The sequence below is a fragment of the Pelodiscus sinensis genome, chromosome 22, assembly GCF_052426305.1.
Source record: "Pelodiscus sinensis isolate ZL-2025 chromosome 22, ASM5242630v1, whole genome shotgun sequence".
In the NCBI taxonomy this organism is placed as follows: domain Eukaryota; kingdom Metazoa; phylum Chordata; order Testudines; family Trionychidae; genus Pelodiscus; species Pelodiscus sinensis.
In genome coordinates this window covers 21,586,509-21,604,858 of record NC_143073.1, presented here as the reverse complement: position 1 = coordinate 21,604,858, position 18,350 = coordinate 21,586,509, and the positions used below count along the sequence as shown (strand labels likewise).

At 51.3% G+C, this 18,350-nt stretch overlaps 1 protein-coding gene across 1 annotated transcript; it reads left to right on the top strand.

The window, feature by feature from the left end:
* The first annotated feature begins 2,368 nt into the window (after positions 1–2,368).
* LOC102450141 (trypsin-like) lies at positions 2,369–11,224 on the top strand. Its single transcript, XM_006116864.5, has 6 exons — positions 2,369–2,699; positions 4,220–4,310; positions 5,821–5,977; positions 6,694–6,947; positions 8,172–8,308; positions 10,912–11,224. Exons 2-6 carry the CDS (start codon positions 4,271–4,273, stop codon positions 11,062–11,064), a joined length of 741 nt encoding a protein of 246 aa, XP_006116926.5. The 5' UTR covers positions 2,369–2,699; positions 4,220–4,270; the 3' UTR covers positions 11,065–11,224.
* Positions 11,225–18,350: the final 7,126 nt, after the last annotated feature.

Sequence of the window (18,350 nt, the reverse complement as noted above, 5' to 3'; positions counted from 1 at the left end):
CAGAACGGAGCTGATTATCAGCATTTCTGGGTGGAATTAGAAGAAAACCTTGTTCTGGGTATATAGACTCAACATTCCAGTTGACATGCAGGCTGTGTCTAGACGGGCCACTTTTTCCAGAAAAGCAGCCGCTTTTCCGGAAAAACTTGCCAGCTGTCTACACTGGCCACTTGAATTTCCGCAAAAGCACTGACGATCTCATGTAAGATTGTCAGTGCTTTTGCGGAAATACTATGCTGCTCCCGTTCGGGCAAAAGTCTTTTTCCGAAAAACTTTTGCGCTAAAGGGCCAGTGTAGACAGCAGAGATTTGTTTTCCGCAAAAAAGCCCCGATCATGAAAATGGCGATCGGGGCTTTTTTGCGGAAAAGCGCGTCTAGGTTGGCCACGGATGCTTTTCCGCAAAAAGTGCTTTTGTGGAAAAGTATCCTGCCAATCTAGACGCGCTTTTCCGCGAAAATGCTTTTAACGGAAAAGTTTTCCGTTAAAAGCATTTCCGGAAAATCATGCCAGTCTAGACGTAGCCGTAATGTTCCACGGGAAGTTTTCTGGGTCTCCTTAGATTTGGAATGGAAACACGGGGATTTCAGACTTTCTGAGTGTCAACTGGCTCCGATCAGGACCCTCACTTTTAGAAGATTTTAACCCAGTTGCTGTCTAGAACGCTCAGCTGTTTGCTTGTTTTGCAGCAGACGGGCTGTAGAACCAGCCCTCCTGGGTTCGGAAAGGCTGAGGAGTGTGTGGATGTATGAGGTTGGGGAACGAGAACAGACACTATTGCGTACTCCTCGATCCATTGTTCACGGGAGGGAGTGGGCATCTGATCTCATGCTGTCCCTTGCTTCCTGGGGCACAGATAACAGTGACAGGAATCTGTCATGAGGGATTCATGCAGAGCAGCTGTGGGAGTACTTTTGCTTCCCCATACCGGGCTCTAATGCAACCCGGCCCCTCCTAGTCATTAGGAGAGCCTGCCTCAGGGAGTTCTGTGTCACGTTTGAGTCATCCTGCTGAGATGCATCACTTGTGGTGACATTCCCGGTGCTCTGTCACAGCGGAGCTGTTGTGCTCTGTATCGGGTCAAACTCAGGACAGCTCCCTGCTCACTGAGCAGCTGTTCCCGGCTCTCTGCAGACAGAGGCACTGCTGCTGAGTTGGTTACGTCAGGGGCACTCCCTTAGCTCAGCAATGGATTCAGTCTCTCTGCAGGCTCTGGCAGCGTCGGTGCATCGGTTCCACTCTGAACAGCTCCCCCCACTCAGAGCAATGGGCTCAGACACTCTACGCCACAGGGACAAGGGGCCCTTGCCACCGCGTAACCCCCCTAGGAGTGGTGGAGGGTGGGGTCCGAGTGAAAGGATGGAAGAAGGGGTACTTGCTTGCACTTTCCGGCATCCAGCGCATAGCTTATTGGTTGAGCTAGTGATGGCAAATCCAAATCGTCCTTATGGAGATTATTCATTAGTTAATTGGATGGCTTTTGGCAAGTTCTTTCCCTGCTCTGGGCCTCAGTTTCCTGGCTGCACAAGGAGGATAATGACACTTTTGTAATGTGCTCTGAAATCACTCATGAGCCACTAGGAATTATTTACTAAGGAGTCCGGTAAGGTCAGGTTTCTATGACTTAATGGAAGATGGATCTCCTGGAGTTTGATTTAGCAGGTCTAGTAAGGACTCACTCAATTGCCTGCTGATCCCACCCCTATCAACTTGGGTACTCCGCTGGGTTGGGAGGACTAAGGGAAAGCGGCGGGAGAGTTTCTCTGTCGACCTCCCGCTGTGGCCAAATGAGCTAAGGTACCTCATCTCCAGCTCCTGTGTCTTAGCTCGACTTCCTCCCGTAGGGCAGAGCATGGTTGGCTTGGCTTGGCCTGAGTGGAAAGGACTCAGAGGTAGGGTTGGAATGGAAACGTTTCTCCCATCCTTTAAGAAGTTGTGAGATTGCAACATTTCCCCCTGCACCAGGCCGAAAGATCGACCTTTCCGCAAACAATCAGAAACAGCTTCCAGGTGGACCAGTGGAAACATTTTGCGGCAGCTGTTTGATTTCCATTGGTTTTCACGGGTTTAGCCTTCTTTGTTTTCTGGCTACATGAAAGCCAGGGTCGAAAGGTCACACAAACATGCCCCTTTTCGTTTGGTCTTTCTAAATCGGGAGGTTCATCTCTAATCTCACATTGAATGAATCAGTGGCGAATTTTTTTCCCCCTGGTGCAAAACTGCCCGGCCCCATTGATGGGGAAACCCTGAGAAGGAATAGCACGTGACTTCTTCCTTCTTGGAAAGATTAAGGATGAAGACGGACACGCCCTGCCCCTTGAAGCACTTCCTGCTGCCATAGGCAGGACTGAAATAAAAGCCAGGGAAGGGTGGGGAAAGAAAACTGAGACTGGAGCTGGTTCTTTGGGAGCTGCCTTGCACCAGGGCTGTTGGCGGACTGAGAAAGATTAATTTGTGGGGAAGGGCAAAACAAAATTACCCGCCCTGCTCCTGCTCTTTGGGCCAATCAGTCCCCTAGGCAAAGCTCCTGGAGGCGTGGAGAGGTTCTATCTGGAGATCTCTGCGTTGTGCGATCTCCAGAGTTGAAGCCAGATTTGACAGCCCAGATCTCCTGGAGCCAGCCGGGAAGTCACATTATAAAGCTACGCCGCGCCGGGCTCTGTCCACACATCGCACGAGGCTGCCGACGCCGGAGCTACAGGTAAACCACAGGCCCACCTGCCTGATTTTCTTCTCGTGCACAGGGCCTCTTTCGGGCCTGTCGGGGCGTGTGGGAGCCATGATCAAAATGACATCTCGACACAAAGGGTTTTGCTTATGTGGGTTTGGGAGGAGGGGAAGGGGTTTCTCCCAATCGTGCCACTCGCTTAATAGCATGAGCACCGGGGCTAAGCCAGAGTGACTCCACTGGCATTAATGGGGCCGATCCCCCTGTGCTTACTCAGTGTAAATCAGGAGTGACTCCCCTTGCGTCAGTGGGCTGATCCCCCCTGTGCTTACCCAGTGTAAATCGGGAGTGACTCCACTGGTGTCAATGGGGCTGAATCTCCCCGTGCTCAGCAGGTGTAAATCAAGAGCGACTCCATTTGCATCAATGGGGCTAATTCCCACTGCACTCACCTGTAGTAAATCTAGAATGACTCCATTTATGTCAGTGGGGTCGATTCCCCCCAGCGCATACAGGTGTAAATTAGGAGTGACTCCATTTGTGTCAATGGGGCCAAGTCCCCCTGCATGCACGGCTATAAATTAGGAGTGACTCCATTTGTGTCAATGGGGCCGAGTCCCCCTGCTTGTACAGGTGTAAATCAGGAGTGACTCCATTTGTGTCAATGGGGCCGAGTCCCCCTGCATGCACAGGTGTAAATCAGGAGTGACTCCATTTGTGACAATGGGGCCGAGTCCCCCTGCATGCACAGGTGTAAATCAGGAGTGACTCCATTTGTGTCAATGGGGCCGAGTCCCCCTGCATGCACAGGTGTAAATCAGGAGTGACTCCATTTGTGTCAATGGGGCCGAGTCCCCCTGCATGCACAGGTGTAAATCAGGAGTGACTCCATTTGTGTCAATGGGGCCGAGTCCCCCTGCATGCACAGGTGTAAATCAGGAGTGACTCCATTTGTGTCAATGGGGCCGAGTCCCCCTGCATGCACAGGTGTAAATCAGGAGTGACTCCATTTGTGTCAATGGGGCCGAGTCCCCCTGCATGCACAGGTGTAAATCAGGAGTGACTCCATTTGTGTCAATGGGGCCGAGTCCCCCTGCATGCACAGGTGTAAATCAGGAGTGACTCCACAGGTGTTTACACCCATTCAGGGAGCATGCAGCCCATTGGTGCTACGTGTGACCTCAGGCCTCGGGATGGAATACACCAACTCACGACCTGGCCTGAACCCAGCCTCCTCTTGGGCCGTGGCTCTCTGGGTCCAGCCTACCTGCAGGCCCATTGCTGGAACACAGTTCCCACCCAGGGCATGGTGGGGGCCCTGCCATATCCGTAACCCCCAGGGATGCCAGGGCCTATAGCATCGCAGCCTTCTCCCCTTGGTCAGCGCTGAGATACGCCGGCGGGAGCCAGTCGGAGCCTGGGATTCCGGGAGGGCGGAGACCAGTAAGGGCAGTGAGCAGGGCTCAGGGGGCGGAGACTCCAGTGGAGCGGGTCTTAAGGCCAGTTCCTGGGTGATAATTCTCTTTCCTTCCCTCCCGCCCCTTGGCGCAAAGGGTGCTTCCTGGAACAAGCACCTCTCATCACCTCCCAGCATCCCCTCTGCCATGGAGTGGCTGGGCGTTGCACTCCTGCTGGTGACTGCAGGTGAGTGTGTGTGCATGCATGTGTGTCGCGCCCTGCTGGAGGAGACGTGCCCTGCCCTCTCGGTGTGTGCGTCTGCACATTAGTATGTGTTCGTGGCTGTGCACGTGGGTTTGTCACCCAGTGTGCGGTTGTGTGCATTCCTGTGCAAGTATGTGTGCATGGCCGCGCGTGTGCGTTACCCGGTGAGTATGTGCACGTGTGTGCTTGTGGTTATCTGCAAACAGGGGTGAGCGTGCATGCTTGACTCTGTGTGCGAGAGAGTCCTTTATCTGCGAGTATTGTGCAAGGAAGACCTAGGGTGTATCTCTGGCAGGGTGTGTATCAATCACAGCAGCGTGGGGCTGGCGGCAACTTCCAGAGGTATCTACTCCAGACAGGACCAAGTAACCCCAGATCAGCCCCATCCAGTGTCCCTGGAAGCTGAGCACTTGGGCAGCCACCTAGGAGAGATTCTAATGCCACCTGGCTGATTAGCAGAGTGGTCACTTTGCCCATGGCTGGCAGTGTGGTTTTCTATTGGTGGTGCACATCCACACATGCCTCAGTGCATACAACAAAATTTATTCCACACAGGGATGGAAAAATTAGAGAGAACATTGACCATGACAGGGGATTGTCCAACATGTCCTTAAAAACCTCCAGTGACAGGGATCTCATGATCCCCCTTGGATGCTGCTTCCAGAGCTGAAGTCTCCTTAGAGTTAGCAAATTTCTCCAACTATTTATCTTCAATCTCCCTTGCTGCAGATGTAGCCGTTTCCTTCTCGGTCTCAGTGGACAGAGAAAACAATTGATCCGTGTCCTCCGTCGAACAGCCCTCACCGTCTTTGCAGACTGTAGAGGTGTACAAGTGTGGTAGAATGTACGTCTGTGAGACAAGTGTGTGCGTCTGGCGGGTAAAAGTTGTCAGCGGCAGAGTTTCCCTGGTCAGTGGATCTGACGATTAATTATTCCCCCTATACAAATGCATGCTGATCTCCGTGCTGTGTGCACAGTTGTGTGTGTGTGTTTTGCACTGCGAGCTGGCGCTTGCAAAGCCAATAAGAAGAGACTCCTCCATTTGAGAGGGTTTTAATTGGGGGGCCAGGAAGGACCATCCAGTGTTTAGCAGCCAGCCCTGCAATGTGGGAAAGTTGGCTGTGAATCTGCCCCACTACCGATGGGGTCAGATGTTGGTGAAGTCACGGTGCTGCCTCGTGCCTCAGTTTCCCCTAGTGCACAAACGGGACAGCAGCCCTCCCGAGGTGGAGGTGAAGGTCGCTGCATCCAGAGGGTGAGGGTCCCAGATGCTGCGGTGATGGGCAGGCTGGACACAGACTGGCGGGAGCACAATTTGGTGAAGGTTTCTGCCGGCTGCCAATTTCTGCCGGCTGCCTCTGGGACGAGTTTGTATCAGACACTGAAGACACTGGGGGGCCCTGATCCTGAGCTGGGACAGGGTGGGGGAGGGCTGGGTATCACAGAGATCCCTCCACACCCTACTTGTGACCCTTTCTGCTCTGCCTTACAGTAAGCGGCTTCAACCCCCGGATCATCGGCGGTGCTCCCTGTGAGCCTCACTCCAAGCCCTGGCAGGCCGCTCTCTTTGTGGGCTCCCAGCTTAGCTGCGGAGGGACCCTGATTGACAAGAACTGGGTGATCACTGCAGCCCACTGCAACATCAGGTGGTAAGTGTGGACTTGTGGGTGCGTCGGACGAGGGGGAGAGCGGTGTAAGGGGGGGGTCCGTGTGTAACGGAGTGAGCGTGAGAGCGTGGTTGTGTGTGTGTTGGAGAGGATGGGGGTGACTATGAGCAGGTCTGTGAGTGCGGCTGTGCATTGTGAGAGTGGGCTGGGGAGGGCATGTCTGATTGTGAATGTGAGAGGGCGACTGTGCGTGCACGTGTTTTGAGGAGGGTGTGGTTGTGAGTAGGCCTGCGTGTGATTGTGGATCTGAGCCTGTGTTGGGGGGGGCCCACGTGTGTGAAAGTGGCTGTCAGAGTGTGATTGTGAGTGCATTTGCTGTGGGGGGTGTGATTGTGAGTGTGTTTTAGGGTACAATTGTGCATTTGTGTGTGTTTGGGGAGGATGTGTGTGACTTATGACTCTGTATGGGTGGGGGTAAGAGCGCACACATGATTATATGTGTGTTTGGGAATGGGGGTTTGGGTGCCCATGGAATTGTGCTGGTGTTTGATTTCTGCAGCCAGCCCATATCTGACTGTTGAGCTAGCGCACACTTAACTAAACCCCCTTGTCCATGTGTCCTCAGCTCCACAGACTCATGGATTCCATAGATTCATGTTCTGCCCACCCAGCTTGCCCTCCTATTTAACCAGTGTCCAGTTTCCACCATGGACTAGGTCCCCCGCCCCTCACTTTTCGGACATGTGTCTTATCTGCAGCATCCTCACCGTGCGCCTGGGGGAACACAACATCAGGAAGCTGGATTTCACAGAGCAGCTGAGGCTCTCAGCCAAAATGATCATCCACCCCAAGTACAACTCAGCTAGCAAGGACAATGACATCATGCTGATCAAACTGCTCACCCCGGCAAACATCAACAGAAATGTCCAGCCCCTGGCGCTGCCTACCAGTTGCCCCGCAGCAGGGCAGGACTGCGTGGTATCCGGATGGGGAACAACAAAAAGTCCTGAATGTACGGTACCAAAGCTCAGCCAATGTTTGAGAACAGACTGGGGGTGGTCTTATCTTCCGGGGGGGCTGTGGTGAATCGGGGGGGGGGGGAGGGAGGCACGAGGGAGGAAAAAAGAGAAAAAGCGGCATTACTAGAATTTTGAACACCTCTGAAAATTCCTCCTCCTTTTTTTTGACATAGCACTATCTACGTCTGCAACTTTCCCGGCCATCTCCCTTGAAAATTCTTCCCAGGAATATGCTTGTTTTCCCGCTTTCTTTTAGAAACCAGTAATTGCTGAGGTTGCATGTAGAGCCATTGGGAAATTTGCCATCTACATTTTATCCCCTGCCTCCCATTCGTAAAATTGGTGAGGGCTGCACCACTGAAAGTCTCCACAGCATGGGGACGCTTCCTGGGGAAAGTTTGTTTTGTCGTCAAAAAACCTGAAAACTGAAAACCATGTTAGTTGGAAATTGGAGGTGGCTGTCCAAAAACAAAACCAGAATTTGGACAAGACGTGAAGAGTTTTGCAGATTTGAGGGGTGTTGAAAGACAAAAACATTTCCAGTTGAAAAAGGAAAAATATTGGGCCAGATACAGAAAGAAAAAAAAAAAGCTGGGAGGAGGGCTCTGTTATTATTATTTTTTTAAAAGAGGAAATTCTGCCCCGTCTATTTTCCAAGGAGTATTAGTTCTGTTTCTTGAGGGTTTACCAGGGTTCATGAGTGAGTAAGAGGGTTCTAGATGTGGCAGAGACGTGAGCTGGTTAGATGCTCGTCAGTGATTGGGAGTCACGGCTGGAAGCGGCTTGTTGATTGGTCACTTCTAAGCCCAGTGGGGTAAAACAGCCTGGGGAGAGCTGGGTGGGGAATGATTTTCCAGACCCATGAACAGTTTTTAGATTTTTCCCATCCTGCTTTGGGACAAAATAGAGACCTTGGGACTTTTCCATGAAAAACGAGAAAACGCTGCCACCACAGACTGGCCAATAGCCAAGTGGCCGGGCTACGTTAACCTCCCCGCTCAAGTCCCAATAATTAATTCATTAGACAAAGTCTCCCCAATAGGAGAGATTGAGGGAGGCGTCCAAGAGGAAATACGGGCATTGCAGGTTCAACACCCTCCTCTGAGTCTTACCCTCCGGCACTGGGGCCGTGTGCAGTGACCCCGGCCCTGGATCTAACCCTCTGACTTTCTCCCACTGACAATATACCCACTGTGTTGTGGTGTTGTTTTTTGTAGTGAGATTCCCACCTGTTCTCTACTGTGGCAACATCTCCGTTTTCTCCCAGGAGCAATGTCGTTCGATCTACCCACGCTACTTCACCAACAACATGTTCTGTGCCGGGCTGCCACAGGGGGGAGTAGACTCATGCCAGGTGAGGCAACAGCTTAACTGAGGGTGGGAGTGGGGGGGGGCGTGCCTTGAAGTCTTCGTGCCTTGGGGGCAGCTGCTGCAGGGATTGGACCAAGAGAGGGAGGAGCGAGTGGCAAGAAAGTGAGACCAACCATGGCTTTCAAGGCCAGAGCAGACCATGTTGCCCTACCAGGGTGCCCTGCTGCATATGCCATATATAGAGATTCCTGCCTTCAGCCCCCTGGGAGGTCATGCTAGACCATCCACAGCTCCACCTCCTTGTGTGATTACCCTTAACTCTGCCCAATTTGGAGTTGAGCTCTCTAAGAGGGGTAATTAGATCCACGAAGGTGGAACATTTCACTCATTTACTCCTGTTTCAAACCAAATTTGGTGTGCACACTTGCCTAGCGCTGCCTTAAGGTGTATGTTGTTCACACAGGACGCCAGGGCGTGGGAGCTTAGTTCCATGAAGGACCATTTAGCCACAGAAAAAATCAGTGTGTGGGGGGGCACACACAGTTCCATGGGTGGGGGGTGGCATAGAGTCTTGGTGCTTCCTCTAGGCTCCTGTGTGGGACCATAAATGAGGGTTCGGGGTGCTGGTCAGGTTAGAAACATATTTTATTTTTTAAACTCTCATAGCAGAGTTTTTCTCTCCCGAACCTGGCCACTAACAGCTATTTTAGATCTCATGGTGCCTGAAAATCTGGCACAAAAAAGGTTTATGTCTGGTCTGCCCACCTCTGAAATGTTTTGTTACTTTGGGCGTATCCAAAGCCAGAAAAAAAACCTGCCGTGGGCGAGGGCCTCATTTCGCTTTGACAACATCAGAACACTTCATTGCCCTTGCGCCCCTCCGTAGCTAGGGTCGGGCTGAGGAGGACATCGTAGCGAGCCGGAAGATGGCCACATTTGGCTTCCAAATGGGCAAGAAGACACATTTGCACGTTTCTGAAATTTCAGGTCACTTCCTTGCTGCCTGAACCAGAGCGGGTGAAATCCAGGCAGTCACAAAATGTTTCTGCGTCACCGAATGAAAGTTTTGTGTAGAAACTTTTCCCCACAGTCATAAAGTTCCAGGCTAGAAGGGTCCCTGGATCATCTTGCTTCCTGTTTTTTCCCAGGTCATCAACACTCCAGGAGCTGGGGGTTTAAGGGAAGTCTAAATATCTTGAGACAGACCTTAACCATCACCAGGCACATTTGAACCTGGGACCTTTGGAGCTTAGTGTAGGAGCCTTTACAGTTTGAGCTATAAAGCCAGCTGGCTCACAGCTTAGATCAGTGGTGTTCAACCTTTTTAATTTCACAACCCTCCCCCCACCCAATATTTTGTTACAGCCCTTTTACTTTAAAGCACCGGTCTGCTCCCCTACCACACCCCCTGCCCCCGCAATGCATACGTTGGGCACCAAGCTGGGAAAACAAAATGGCGGCCGGCCTGGCACTGTGACCCACGGGTTGTGCACCACTGGCTTAGACTGTAGAGCTCCCTTGTTCTTATCTCTCACTGTAAGTGGTCCACGTGCCACTGTCTGGGCCAGTGAACCACGCCCACGAGGTGTCTGGGTTACATCATCAGAGTTTGGCAAGTCTGGCGAGGAACCCAGGAGCGCTCAGGACAGGGCGGAAAAGAGCAGGAACACGTGGGAGCAATTATAGCGGGTGGGACTTGCTTATCTGATGGTTGCAGCACAAGTGCTGAGTCGCTAATGGGCCAACGTGTCTTGACAGGGAGGGCTGGCATGGTTCAGAGTAACCTCAGTCACAAAAACAATCCCATTGTGGAAGCGAAGACAACGATCTGCTCTGCTTGGAACAGTGGAAACCGTGCCGGAGCCTGGCACCGCTTCTTGGTTTCCTGGGTAGTCTCATTGGGCAGCGAGGCCCCCAAGTTACAGCAGGGCAGTGTTCATGATGGAACTGGGGCATCTGCGTTTCCTTCCCCCAAGCTGGGTTTGGACATCTTGGCCCCACCTGCTGTGGCAAGCGACTGCTGCGCTCCTCAGTTTCCCCATCTCAGAGATCATAAACATGCGTGCTCCTCCCATGCTGAGTATCAACTTGCTTCTCCCTGCGCCGTGCCTTAGTTTCCACGCTTGCAGAATGGAGCAAAGCTCCTGGATCGGACCTTGGGCAAATCACGTCTCTTCTCTCCCTGCCTCAATGCCCCACTGACAACTCATCTGCTTAGACGAGTGGCAGATGGGGTGGAAATTAAATCTTGTGCTCCCAGAGCCCAATATACCCAAATATTTCTGTTTGGGCTGAACTATTTCAGCATTGGAATTTTGGCTGGGAAACATGGGCAAAAGTGAACTTGTCGTCACTGAGCATTTCTGCCCCATTTTCCCAGGTGCACCGTGCTCTGTACCCACTAAGCTGAGCACTTGGGCGCCCGCCCAGGAATGCTCCAGGTGCTGCCCAGCTGATTAGCAGAGTGCCCACAACTGCCCATATCTCGCAGCATGTTTTTCTATCGGTGGTGCACATCTGCATGGCCTTGGTGCACACAGCAAAACTTTCTCTGCACATGGTTGGACTTGCATCATGGGCTGGAGGGTCAATCGATGTTGTTTAAGGTGTGTTCTTGCTCTGATATCTTGTTTTGTTTCTTTCTAGGGAGATTCCGGGGGACCCTTGGTCTGCAATGGGGTACTCCAGGGTATCGTGTCTTGGGGGACCCAGACATGTGCACTGCCCAATAAGCCAGGTGTTTACGTGAACATCTGTAACTACATTGACTGGATCCGGGAGACCATAAACAACAACTGAGCCTCGGTTCCTCCGGACACTGATCCCTCCCTCTTTGACTTGCACTTCTGCAGAGGACGGAGCCTTTGGGGGTGCATTAGCCAGGTTGTCCCCCCCGGCCATATGCACGGATGTTAAATAATAAAGGCCCTTCGCTGCCGGGAGTGGCTAGTTCACAGAAGCACTGCATGATTTCACGCCTGGTTTGTAGTGGAGCACCAGGCCCTGGCAGTGTAGCTGCTCACCCGTAGGTATTTTGCTTGTCTTGCCTCGCAATCACCAGCATTTTTTTCCTTGAACATCCATCCGAGGCAAAGCGAGGCAGGCTCGCCTCCCCATTGCCTAGCAGGTAAATGATTTGGCCATGCTCGCACAGGAAGCCTGTAGCAGAGCAGCAACTTAATTCAGGGCATCCAAGGCTGAGGTGCCCCCCTCTGCTCCCCTCCTCCCTGTTGGCTGGTGGGGATTTTCTGAATGGGAAGCGGGCCGGGTCAGAAATGGAACATTCTGTGGGAAAACGGAACTTCCCACAGAGGAAGATTCCAAAGTGCGGGTACGTGGGGAAGGAAAAAGTGGCTTTCTCTTTCCCTGCTCCATCTCCCCACATTTCAGAAAGGGGATATTCTCTCCTCCTCTCTGGTGAGAAAAAACTGTGGAGGTGTCGACTAGGGCTGAGGAGTGGAGCGGAGACACATTTGATCCCATGCCTTTGGACCTGGAGGTGAGGGGCAAACATGGATTGGCCTTTGGAAGATCACGTCCAGACAGAATGCCTGGGCCAGAAAGGAGAGAAAGGAGGCACCTGAAACTACAATGTCCATAATGCACCTTGGTGGCTCAGTAAGAGGGGGAGACTGTGGTGCATCATGGGAGCTGTAGCTGAACCGTGGTGCCAGCCCTTAGAGGAAAACAGGGGTACCAGGCACCTGACCTACCATTATTTATTTGTTTATTTCCTGTCTGAAGCAGGGAAGATCTTTTAATGAAAACTATCCCCACTTGACTGAAAAATAGCCAATGAGGGAGACTCCGCCAAAGTCCTCGGTGCATTTCAAGAATTAATTCCCCTCTGTCAAAAACTCGTATTTCCAGCCTGAATGTGTCTCGCTTCAACTTCCAGTCTTCGGCTCTTGTCAGATCTTTGCTAGATTGAAAAGGCCTCCAGGGTCGTTGATAGGCTGCGATCAAGTCACCCATTCACTTTGTTAAACTGAATAAATGGAGTCCGTGAGTCTCTCCTTACTGAGCATGTCTTCAAATCCTTCTCCACCTCGTCACTGCCCTCCTTGCATTATGGATGCCAGAATTGGATGCTGAATTACAGCAGGGGTCATATCAGTGCCAAGCCTGGTGTTTCACTCCATCAGAAGCAGCTGTGATGGATAGGGTCACAAAGATCCCCTTGAGACTGTCACATGACAGGTTGAAACACCACTGAGCCCACCAACCTGGGACGTCCCACCATCTCCCCCAGCCACGGCACAGAGTTGGGGTGTCGGCCCATGCAGACATCGAGAGCAGCTCAGCTCTGGGAAGACTCAATCATGGGGACTTGACACAGAGCCCCCAGATAAACCCGTCTGACTCTGTATAAAGTTTTATGCAGAGAAAGCTCATAAAATGTTTGCCCCTTTTGTCAATGAGAGAGATGCACAGCTCCCCCCTCCGCTCTGGTAATAGTGATTTACACTGGGTTCCTAAATATACAAAAGGAATTTTATTAAGAATACAAGGCAGGATTGAAGCGATTGCAACCAATAGACAGATCTAACTATGTTACAAAGTTGAATAAAATAAAATACTCCAGCTCAGCCTAAGAAACGTGTTCCGTGCCATACTTTACCCTGCCAGTCCTTCTAATTGTCCTTTCTCACAGGTTGGAATGCCTCCCATCGGGAGCTTGGCCTTCCCCTTGTTCAGTGTTAGATGTTTCCAGCAGGCATCATGGGTGGTCATCAAGAGTGTCCTGACCTCTGGCTGCAGCCTCTATTGTGTGGTTTCCCACCTTTATATACATTTTTCCCAAGGTGGGAATCCTGTGTGTTCATTTCAAACTTTTTTCCCCTTCAGTGGAAAAGTACCAGATCCAAAATGGGTTCCGGCATCAGGTGACCTGGCCACATGTCTTGACAGGACCAACCATAGTTCAGGCTTAAAAGAAAAATAAGACTCTTCACAGAGCATTGTCCTGAGTACTGGGCCATTAAGTTCCTCATGTACCATTAATGGACCTCACGTAGCAGGACTAGATTGGTAAAACAGGCTTCTGCTTCACATTTCTAATGCCAAATACAGGAATGATACAAGCACAGAAATAGAATGACCATGTTCAGCAACTCACAAGGTTTCCAATGACACCTTGCAAGAATTATTGTGCATAAAGCCTTTTCCAGTCATGCATGTTCACGGACATTAGCATGGTGCCAGAAGGCATATGTGGCACAATGTCACAACACCACACAGTAATCCCACTGCTTACAAAAAGAGAAAGAAGAGGCTCAGGCAGCGCTCCAGTGGGTGTTTGGTGTTTGCAGAAGCCTCATTTTGTTTCTGTGCATGAGCTCCCCCCTCCTTCTCCATATTGCCAACCTGGAATGGGCAAAATTCATGAGTCGTGCTTGTGCAAAACACTCAAGACTGGATTTCAAATGCATACGATCTTTACAAAAATAATCAGCACGGATTCACCAGCTCCAGAAGCTGAACAATGGAAGCGGTGGAGAGGAGAGCCAGGGGACGGCTTGGAGAGCTGGAGAAAAGGCCAGTGAACGAGAGTACTAACGAGCTTGATGTGCTCAGCTGATCCAAGAGAACACTGGACGTTTGTCTGGAAGCTCTGGTCTGGGACAGCTCTCTGGTCTGTGTTCCGCGTCAGGTCAGACTAGATGATCACAGTGGTGCCTTTAGACCTTGGAACATGAACATAGAATCGTAGGGAAGGGACCTCGAGAGGTCATCAAGTCCAGTCCCCTGCCCTCATGGCAGGACCAAGCACCATCTACACCATCCCCATTCTTAAATATCTCCAACGATGGAGATTCCACAACCTCCCTAGGCAATTTATTCCAAAGTTTAATTACCCTGATAGGTAGGAAGTTTTTCCTAATGTCCAACTCATAGACTCATAGACTTTAAGGTCAAAAGGGACCATTATGATCATCTAGTCTGACCCCTGCACAGTGCAGGCCACAGAATCTCACCCACCCCTCTTAGAATAATCTTTTCACCTATGTCTCAGATATTGAAGCCTTCAAATACTTTGAAGGCCCCAAGATGCAGAGAATCCTCCAGCTGTGATCTGTGCCCCATGCTACAGAGGAAGGCGAAAAACCTCCAGGGCCTCTGCCAATCTACCCTGGAGGAAAATTCCTTCCTGACCCCAAATATGGCGATCAGCTAAACCCTGAGCATGTGGGCAAGACTCACCAGCTAGACACCCAGGAAATTTCTCTATAGTAACTCCTATCATCCCTCCATTGACCTATTTCCCACTGATAATGAATGGTCAATTAGTTACCAAGATCATGTTATCTCCTCAAACCATCCCCTTATCATAGAATCATAGAACTGGAGGAGACCTCAGAAGGTCATCAAGTCCAGCCCCCTGCTCTAGGCAGGACCAATCCCATCTAAATCAACCCGGCCAGGGCTTTGTCAAGCCGGAACTTAAACAACCTAAACCTCCCTTGCTGCAACTTTAGCCCATTGTTTCTTGCCCTATTATCGGAGGTTAAGGAAAATAATTTTTCTCCCTTCTCTTTGTAGCACCCTTTTAGGTACTTGAAAACTGTTCTCCTATCCCCTTTTAATCTTCTCTTTCCAGTCTAAATAAACCCAGTTCTTTTGGTCTTCCCTCACAGGCAATGTTTTTTAGATCTTTAAACACTTTTGCTGCTCTTCTCTGGATCTTCTCCAATTTCTCCAATCTTTCCTGAAAAGTGACATCTAGAGCCGGCCACGATACTCCAGATGAGGCCTAATCAGCGCAGAGCAGAGCGGAAGAATGACTTCTCTTGTCTTGCTCACAACGCTCCTGTTAATGCAGCCCAGAATCACGTTTGCTTTTTTTGCAACAGCGTCACACTGTTGACTCCTATTTAGCTTGAGGTCCACTCTGACCCCTTCCTAGATCTCCTTTCTATAGCACTCCTTCTTAGACAGTCGCTTCCCATTCTGTATGTGTGAAACTGATTGTTCCTTCTTAAGTGGGGCATTTTGCATTTGTCCTTATTAAACTTCCTCCTATTTACCTCAGACTATTTCTCCAGATCATTATGAATGATCCAAAGCACTTACAACCCTTCCCAGCTTGGTATTATCTGCAAACTTAATAAATGTATATGTCATGCCAATAGGAGGAATTGAACCTGGAACCTCTGGAGCTTAGTGCACGAGGCTTTACCGCATGAGCAAAAAAGCCAGCTGGTGTTAAAGCAGCCTCATTATTCTCCCTGTAAGTGATATCAGTGCCACTAGATGGGACAGTGCAGCCCACCCAGTAGGTGTGTGTACTCTCTAGACCATTGTCTAAATAGTTGACAAAGATATTGAACAGAACCAGTCCACAAATTGATCCCTGCAGAACCCTGCTCAATATGCCCTTTCAGCATGACTGTGAATATGGATAACAACTATGGATAACTACTCCCTGGCAATGGTTATCCAAACACTTATGCACCAACTTTGTAGTAGCTCCAACTAGGCTGTTTTTCCCTACTGTGTTAATGATAAGGTCATGCAAGATTTGAATCAAAAGCTTTATTAAAGACTAGGTATGCCACATCTACCACTTCCTCCTTATGCACAAGGTTTGTTATCCTATCAAAGAAAGCTATTAGGTTGGTCTGACAACATTTGGTCTTGACAAATCCGTGGTGACCTTTACATGTCACCTTATTATCTTCCAGATGTTTGCAAACTGATTCCTTAATTACTTGCTCCATTCTCTTTCCTGGCACAGAAGTTAAGCTGACTGGTCTGTAGTTTCCTGAGTTGTTCTTATTTCCCTTTTTATAGATGGGCACTAGATTTGCCCATTTCTAGTGTTGTCATATATATAGTAGCCAATTGTCTGTGAGTCTGTAACGCTGACATACACGGCCATCCCCCTGGCTGTGTACGTCAGTGCCCCGCCCCCCTTCCCCTCCCTCTGTGGCGGTTTGGCCAGCCCCACGGCCCCACGGACACCTCCCCCACCAGCGCTGCTTCCCTCCCCCCTTTCTCCGGGCCCCCATCCTCCCCTACAGCCCCCAATCCCCCCGAGAGCTCTGCTTCCCACCCCCCTTCCAGCCAGCCCTGCCCCCTTCCCCTCCCTGCATGGCCCCCGCCCCCCTTCCCCTCCCTCCATGGCACACTGTGATGCTCCTGCCAGGCCCCAGTGAGGGAGCAAGTGGTGGCAAGCGCAGCGCACCACAAAGGGAGGGGAAGGGGGGGCGGGGCGCCATGCAGGAAGGGGGTGGGAAGCAGAGCTGGGGGAGACCGGGGGCTGTGGGGCTGTAGGGGAGGATGGAGGGGCCCGGAGGAAGGGGGGAGGGAAGCAGTGCTGGCAGGGAGTGGTGGGGGGTGTCCATGGGGCCGTGGGGCTGGCCGACAGGAAGAGGGGGCGGGAAGCAGACCTGGCGATGGGGGACTGCAGCCACTGGCTGCAGCTGGACCCCAAACAGCTGCTTGCCGCCGCTTGCTCTCCGGTCACGGCCCAGCTGAGTGGTGCTGGCACTGCACTGCTCAGCTCTCAGCTGAGCCTTGGTGGGGCAGGAAGGGGGCAGGGCGGTGATGTACATGGCCAGCAGGCGGGGCCTTGTATGTCACGGCCCCCCTTCCTCCTCCTGCCGTGGTGCTGAGTGGAGCACCCCTAAGCCGGGCCACTTCAGGAGGGGGGGGCAGTGATGTAGACAGCCCCACCCCCTGGCTGTGTACGTCACCACCCCCTTCCTCTCCTGCTGTGGCACTCAGCTGAGTGGTGCGCCCTTCAGCCGGGACGCTAGGGGAGTCAGCAGTGCAAGGGGCTGTTTGGGCTCCCCCGGGGTGGGAGGAGAAGGGAATGCGGTGATGTACACAGCCCCTCCTCCTGGCTATACATGTCACCGCCCCACTCCCCTCCCTTGTGGCAGCCCAGCTGAGCAGGCGGCACTCAGCCAAGCGCCACGGTGGGAGGGAAGGGAAAGGGGAAGGGGAAGGGGAAGGGGAAGGGAAAAGTGGGTGGGGAGAGACGGAGGGGAGAAAGAGGCAGGAGAAGGGGAACAAGAGAAAGAGCTGGGGGGGGGGGAGGCAGTAGGAGGAGAGAGAGAGAGAGAGAGACAGAGCAAGAGAGCTCAGGAAAGAAGACCTGAAAATCCCGTCTTATGACGGGCTAATTGGCTAGTGTTATAGAATCTCTCCCATCTTCCAGGACTTTTCAAAGATAATAGCTAATGGCTCCGATACCTCCGCTATCAGCCCCCTGAGTATGTAGGAGGCATTTCATTAGGCCCTGGTGACCTGAAGACATCTCACTTGTCTAAGTAACTTTTAACTTGTGCTTTCCCAATTTTAGCTTATGAACCTATCCCATTTCCATTGACATTCACTATGTTAAGCATCTAGTCACCATCAACCTTCTTGATGAAAATCAAAACAAGAAATTCAACAACTACCTCTGCCATTTCCACATTCTTTGTTGTTGTTTTTCCTTCTTCATTGATAGTCCTATCCTGAGCTTGGTCTGTCTCTTGCCTCTAATGTATTTATAGAATGTCTTTTTGTCTCTAGCTAGATTGAGCTTTGCACTTTGACCTAGTGTCTGCAAAGACACACTGGAGGCCTTTCTGAAAGACGCTTTAGAAAAACCCAAGCTATCAAGGTGTGTGTCCGGTAGCTAGGCGGAATTTTATGACCCGTGCTCTACAAGGGACCAGATTAGATGATGGTCTTCTGATCTTAATCTCCACGAGTTGGTTATTTATATAAAGTGATGGAAATTTGTGTCTGAAAGGGATCTTGAGAGGGCATCACGTCCAGCGCCTTATGCGTAGGCAGGACTAAGTCAGTCTAGACTTTCCCTGACAGGGGTTTGTCCAACCGCCTCTTAAACCCCTCCAATGACCAGGATCCCACAACCTCTCTTGGCAGCTGGTTCCAGAACTTAACACCCCTGAGAGATACAATGTTTGTCCTGCTCCCTAACCTAATTCCTCCCTTGACACACTGAATCATAGAACCCTAAAATGGGAAGGGCCCTTGAGAGGTCATCGAGTCGAGTCCCCAGCCCTCACTGCCCAGCCAAGCACTGTCTAGTTCATCCCTGACAGGTGTCTGTCTAACCTGCTATT

What these genes read in the sequence shown, in the direction of transcription:
- LOC102450141 (XM_006116864.5), top strand. Translation starts at nt 4,271, where the DNA reads ATGGAGTGGCTGGGCGTTGCACTCCTGCTGGTGACTGCAG. An exon ending in ACTCCTGCTGGTGACTGCAG is followed by an intron (nt 4,311 to 5,820) that starts GTGAGTGTGTGT and finishes TCTGCCTTACAG; the next exon opens with TAAGCGGCTTCAACCCCCGG. An exon ending in AACAACAAAAAGTCCTGAAT is followed by an intron (nt 6,948 to 8,171) that starts GTACGGTACCAA and finishes TGTTTTTTGTAG; the next exon opens with TGAGATTCCCACCTGTTCTC.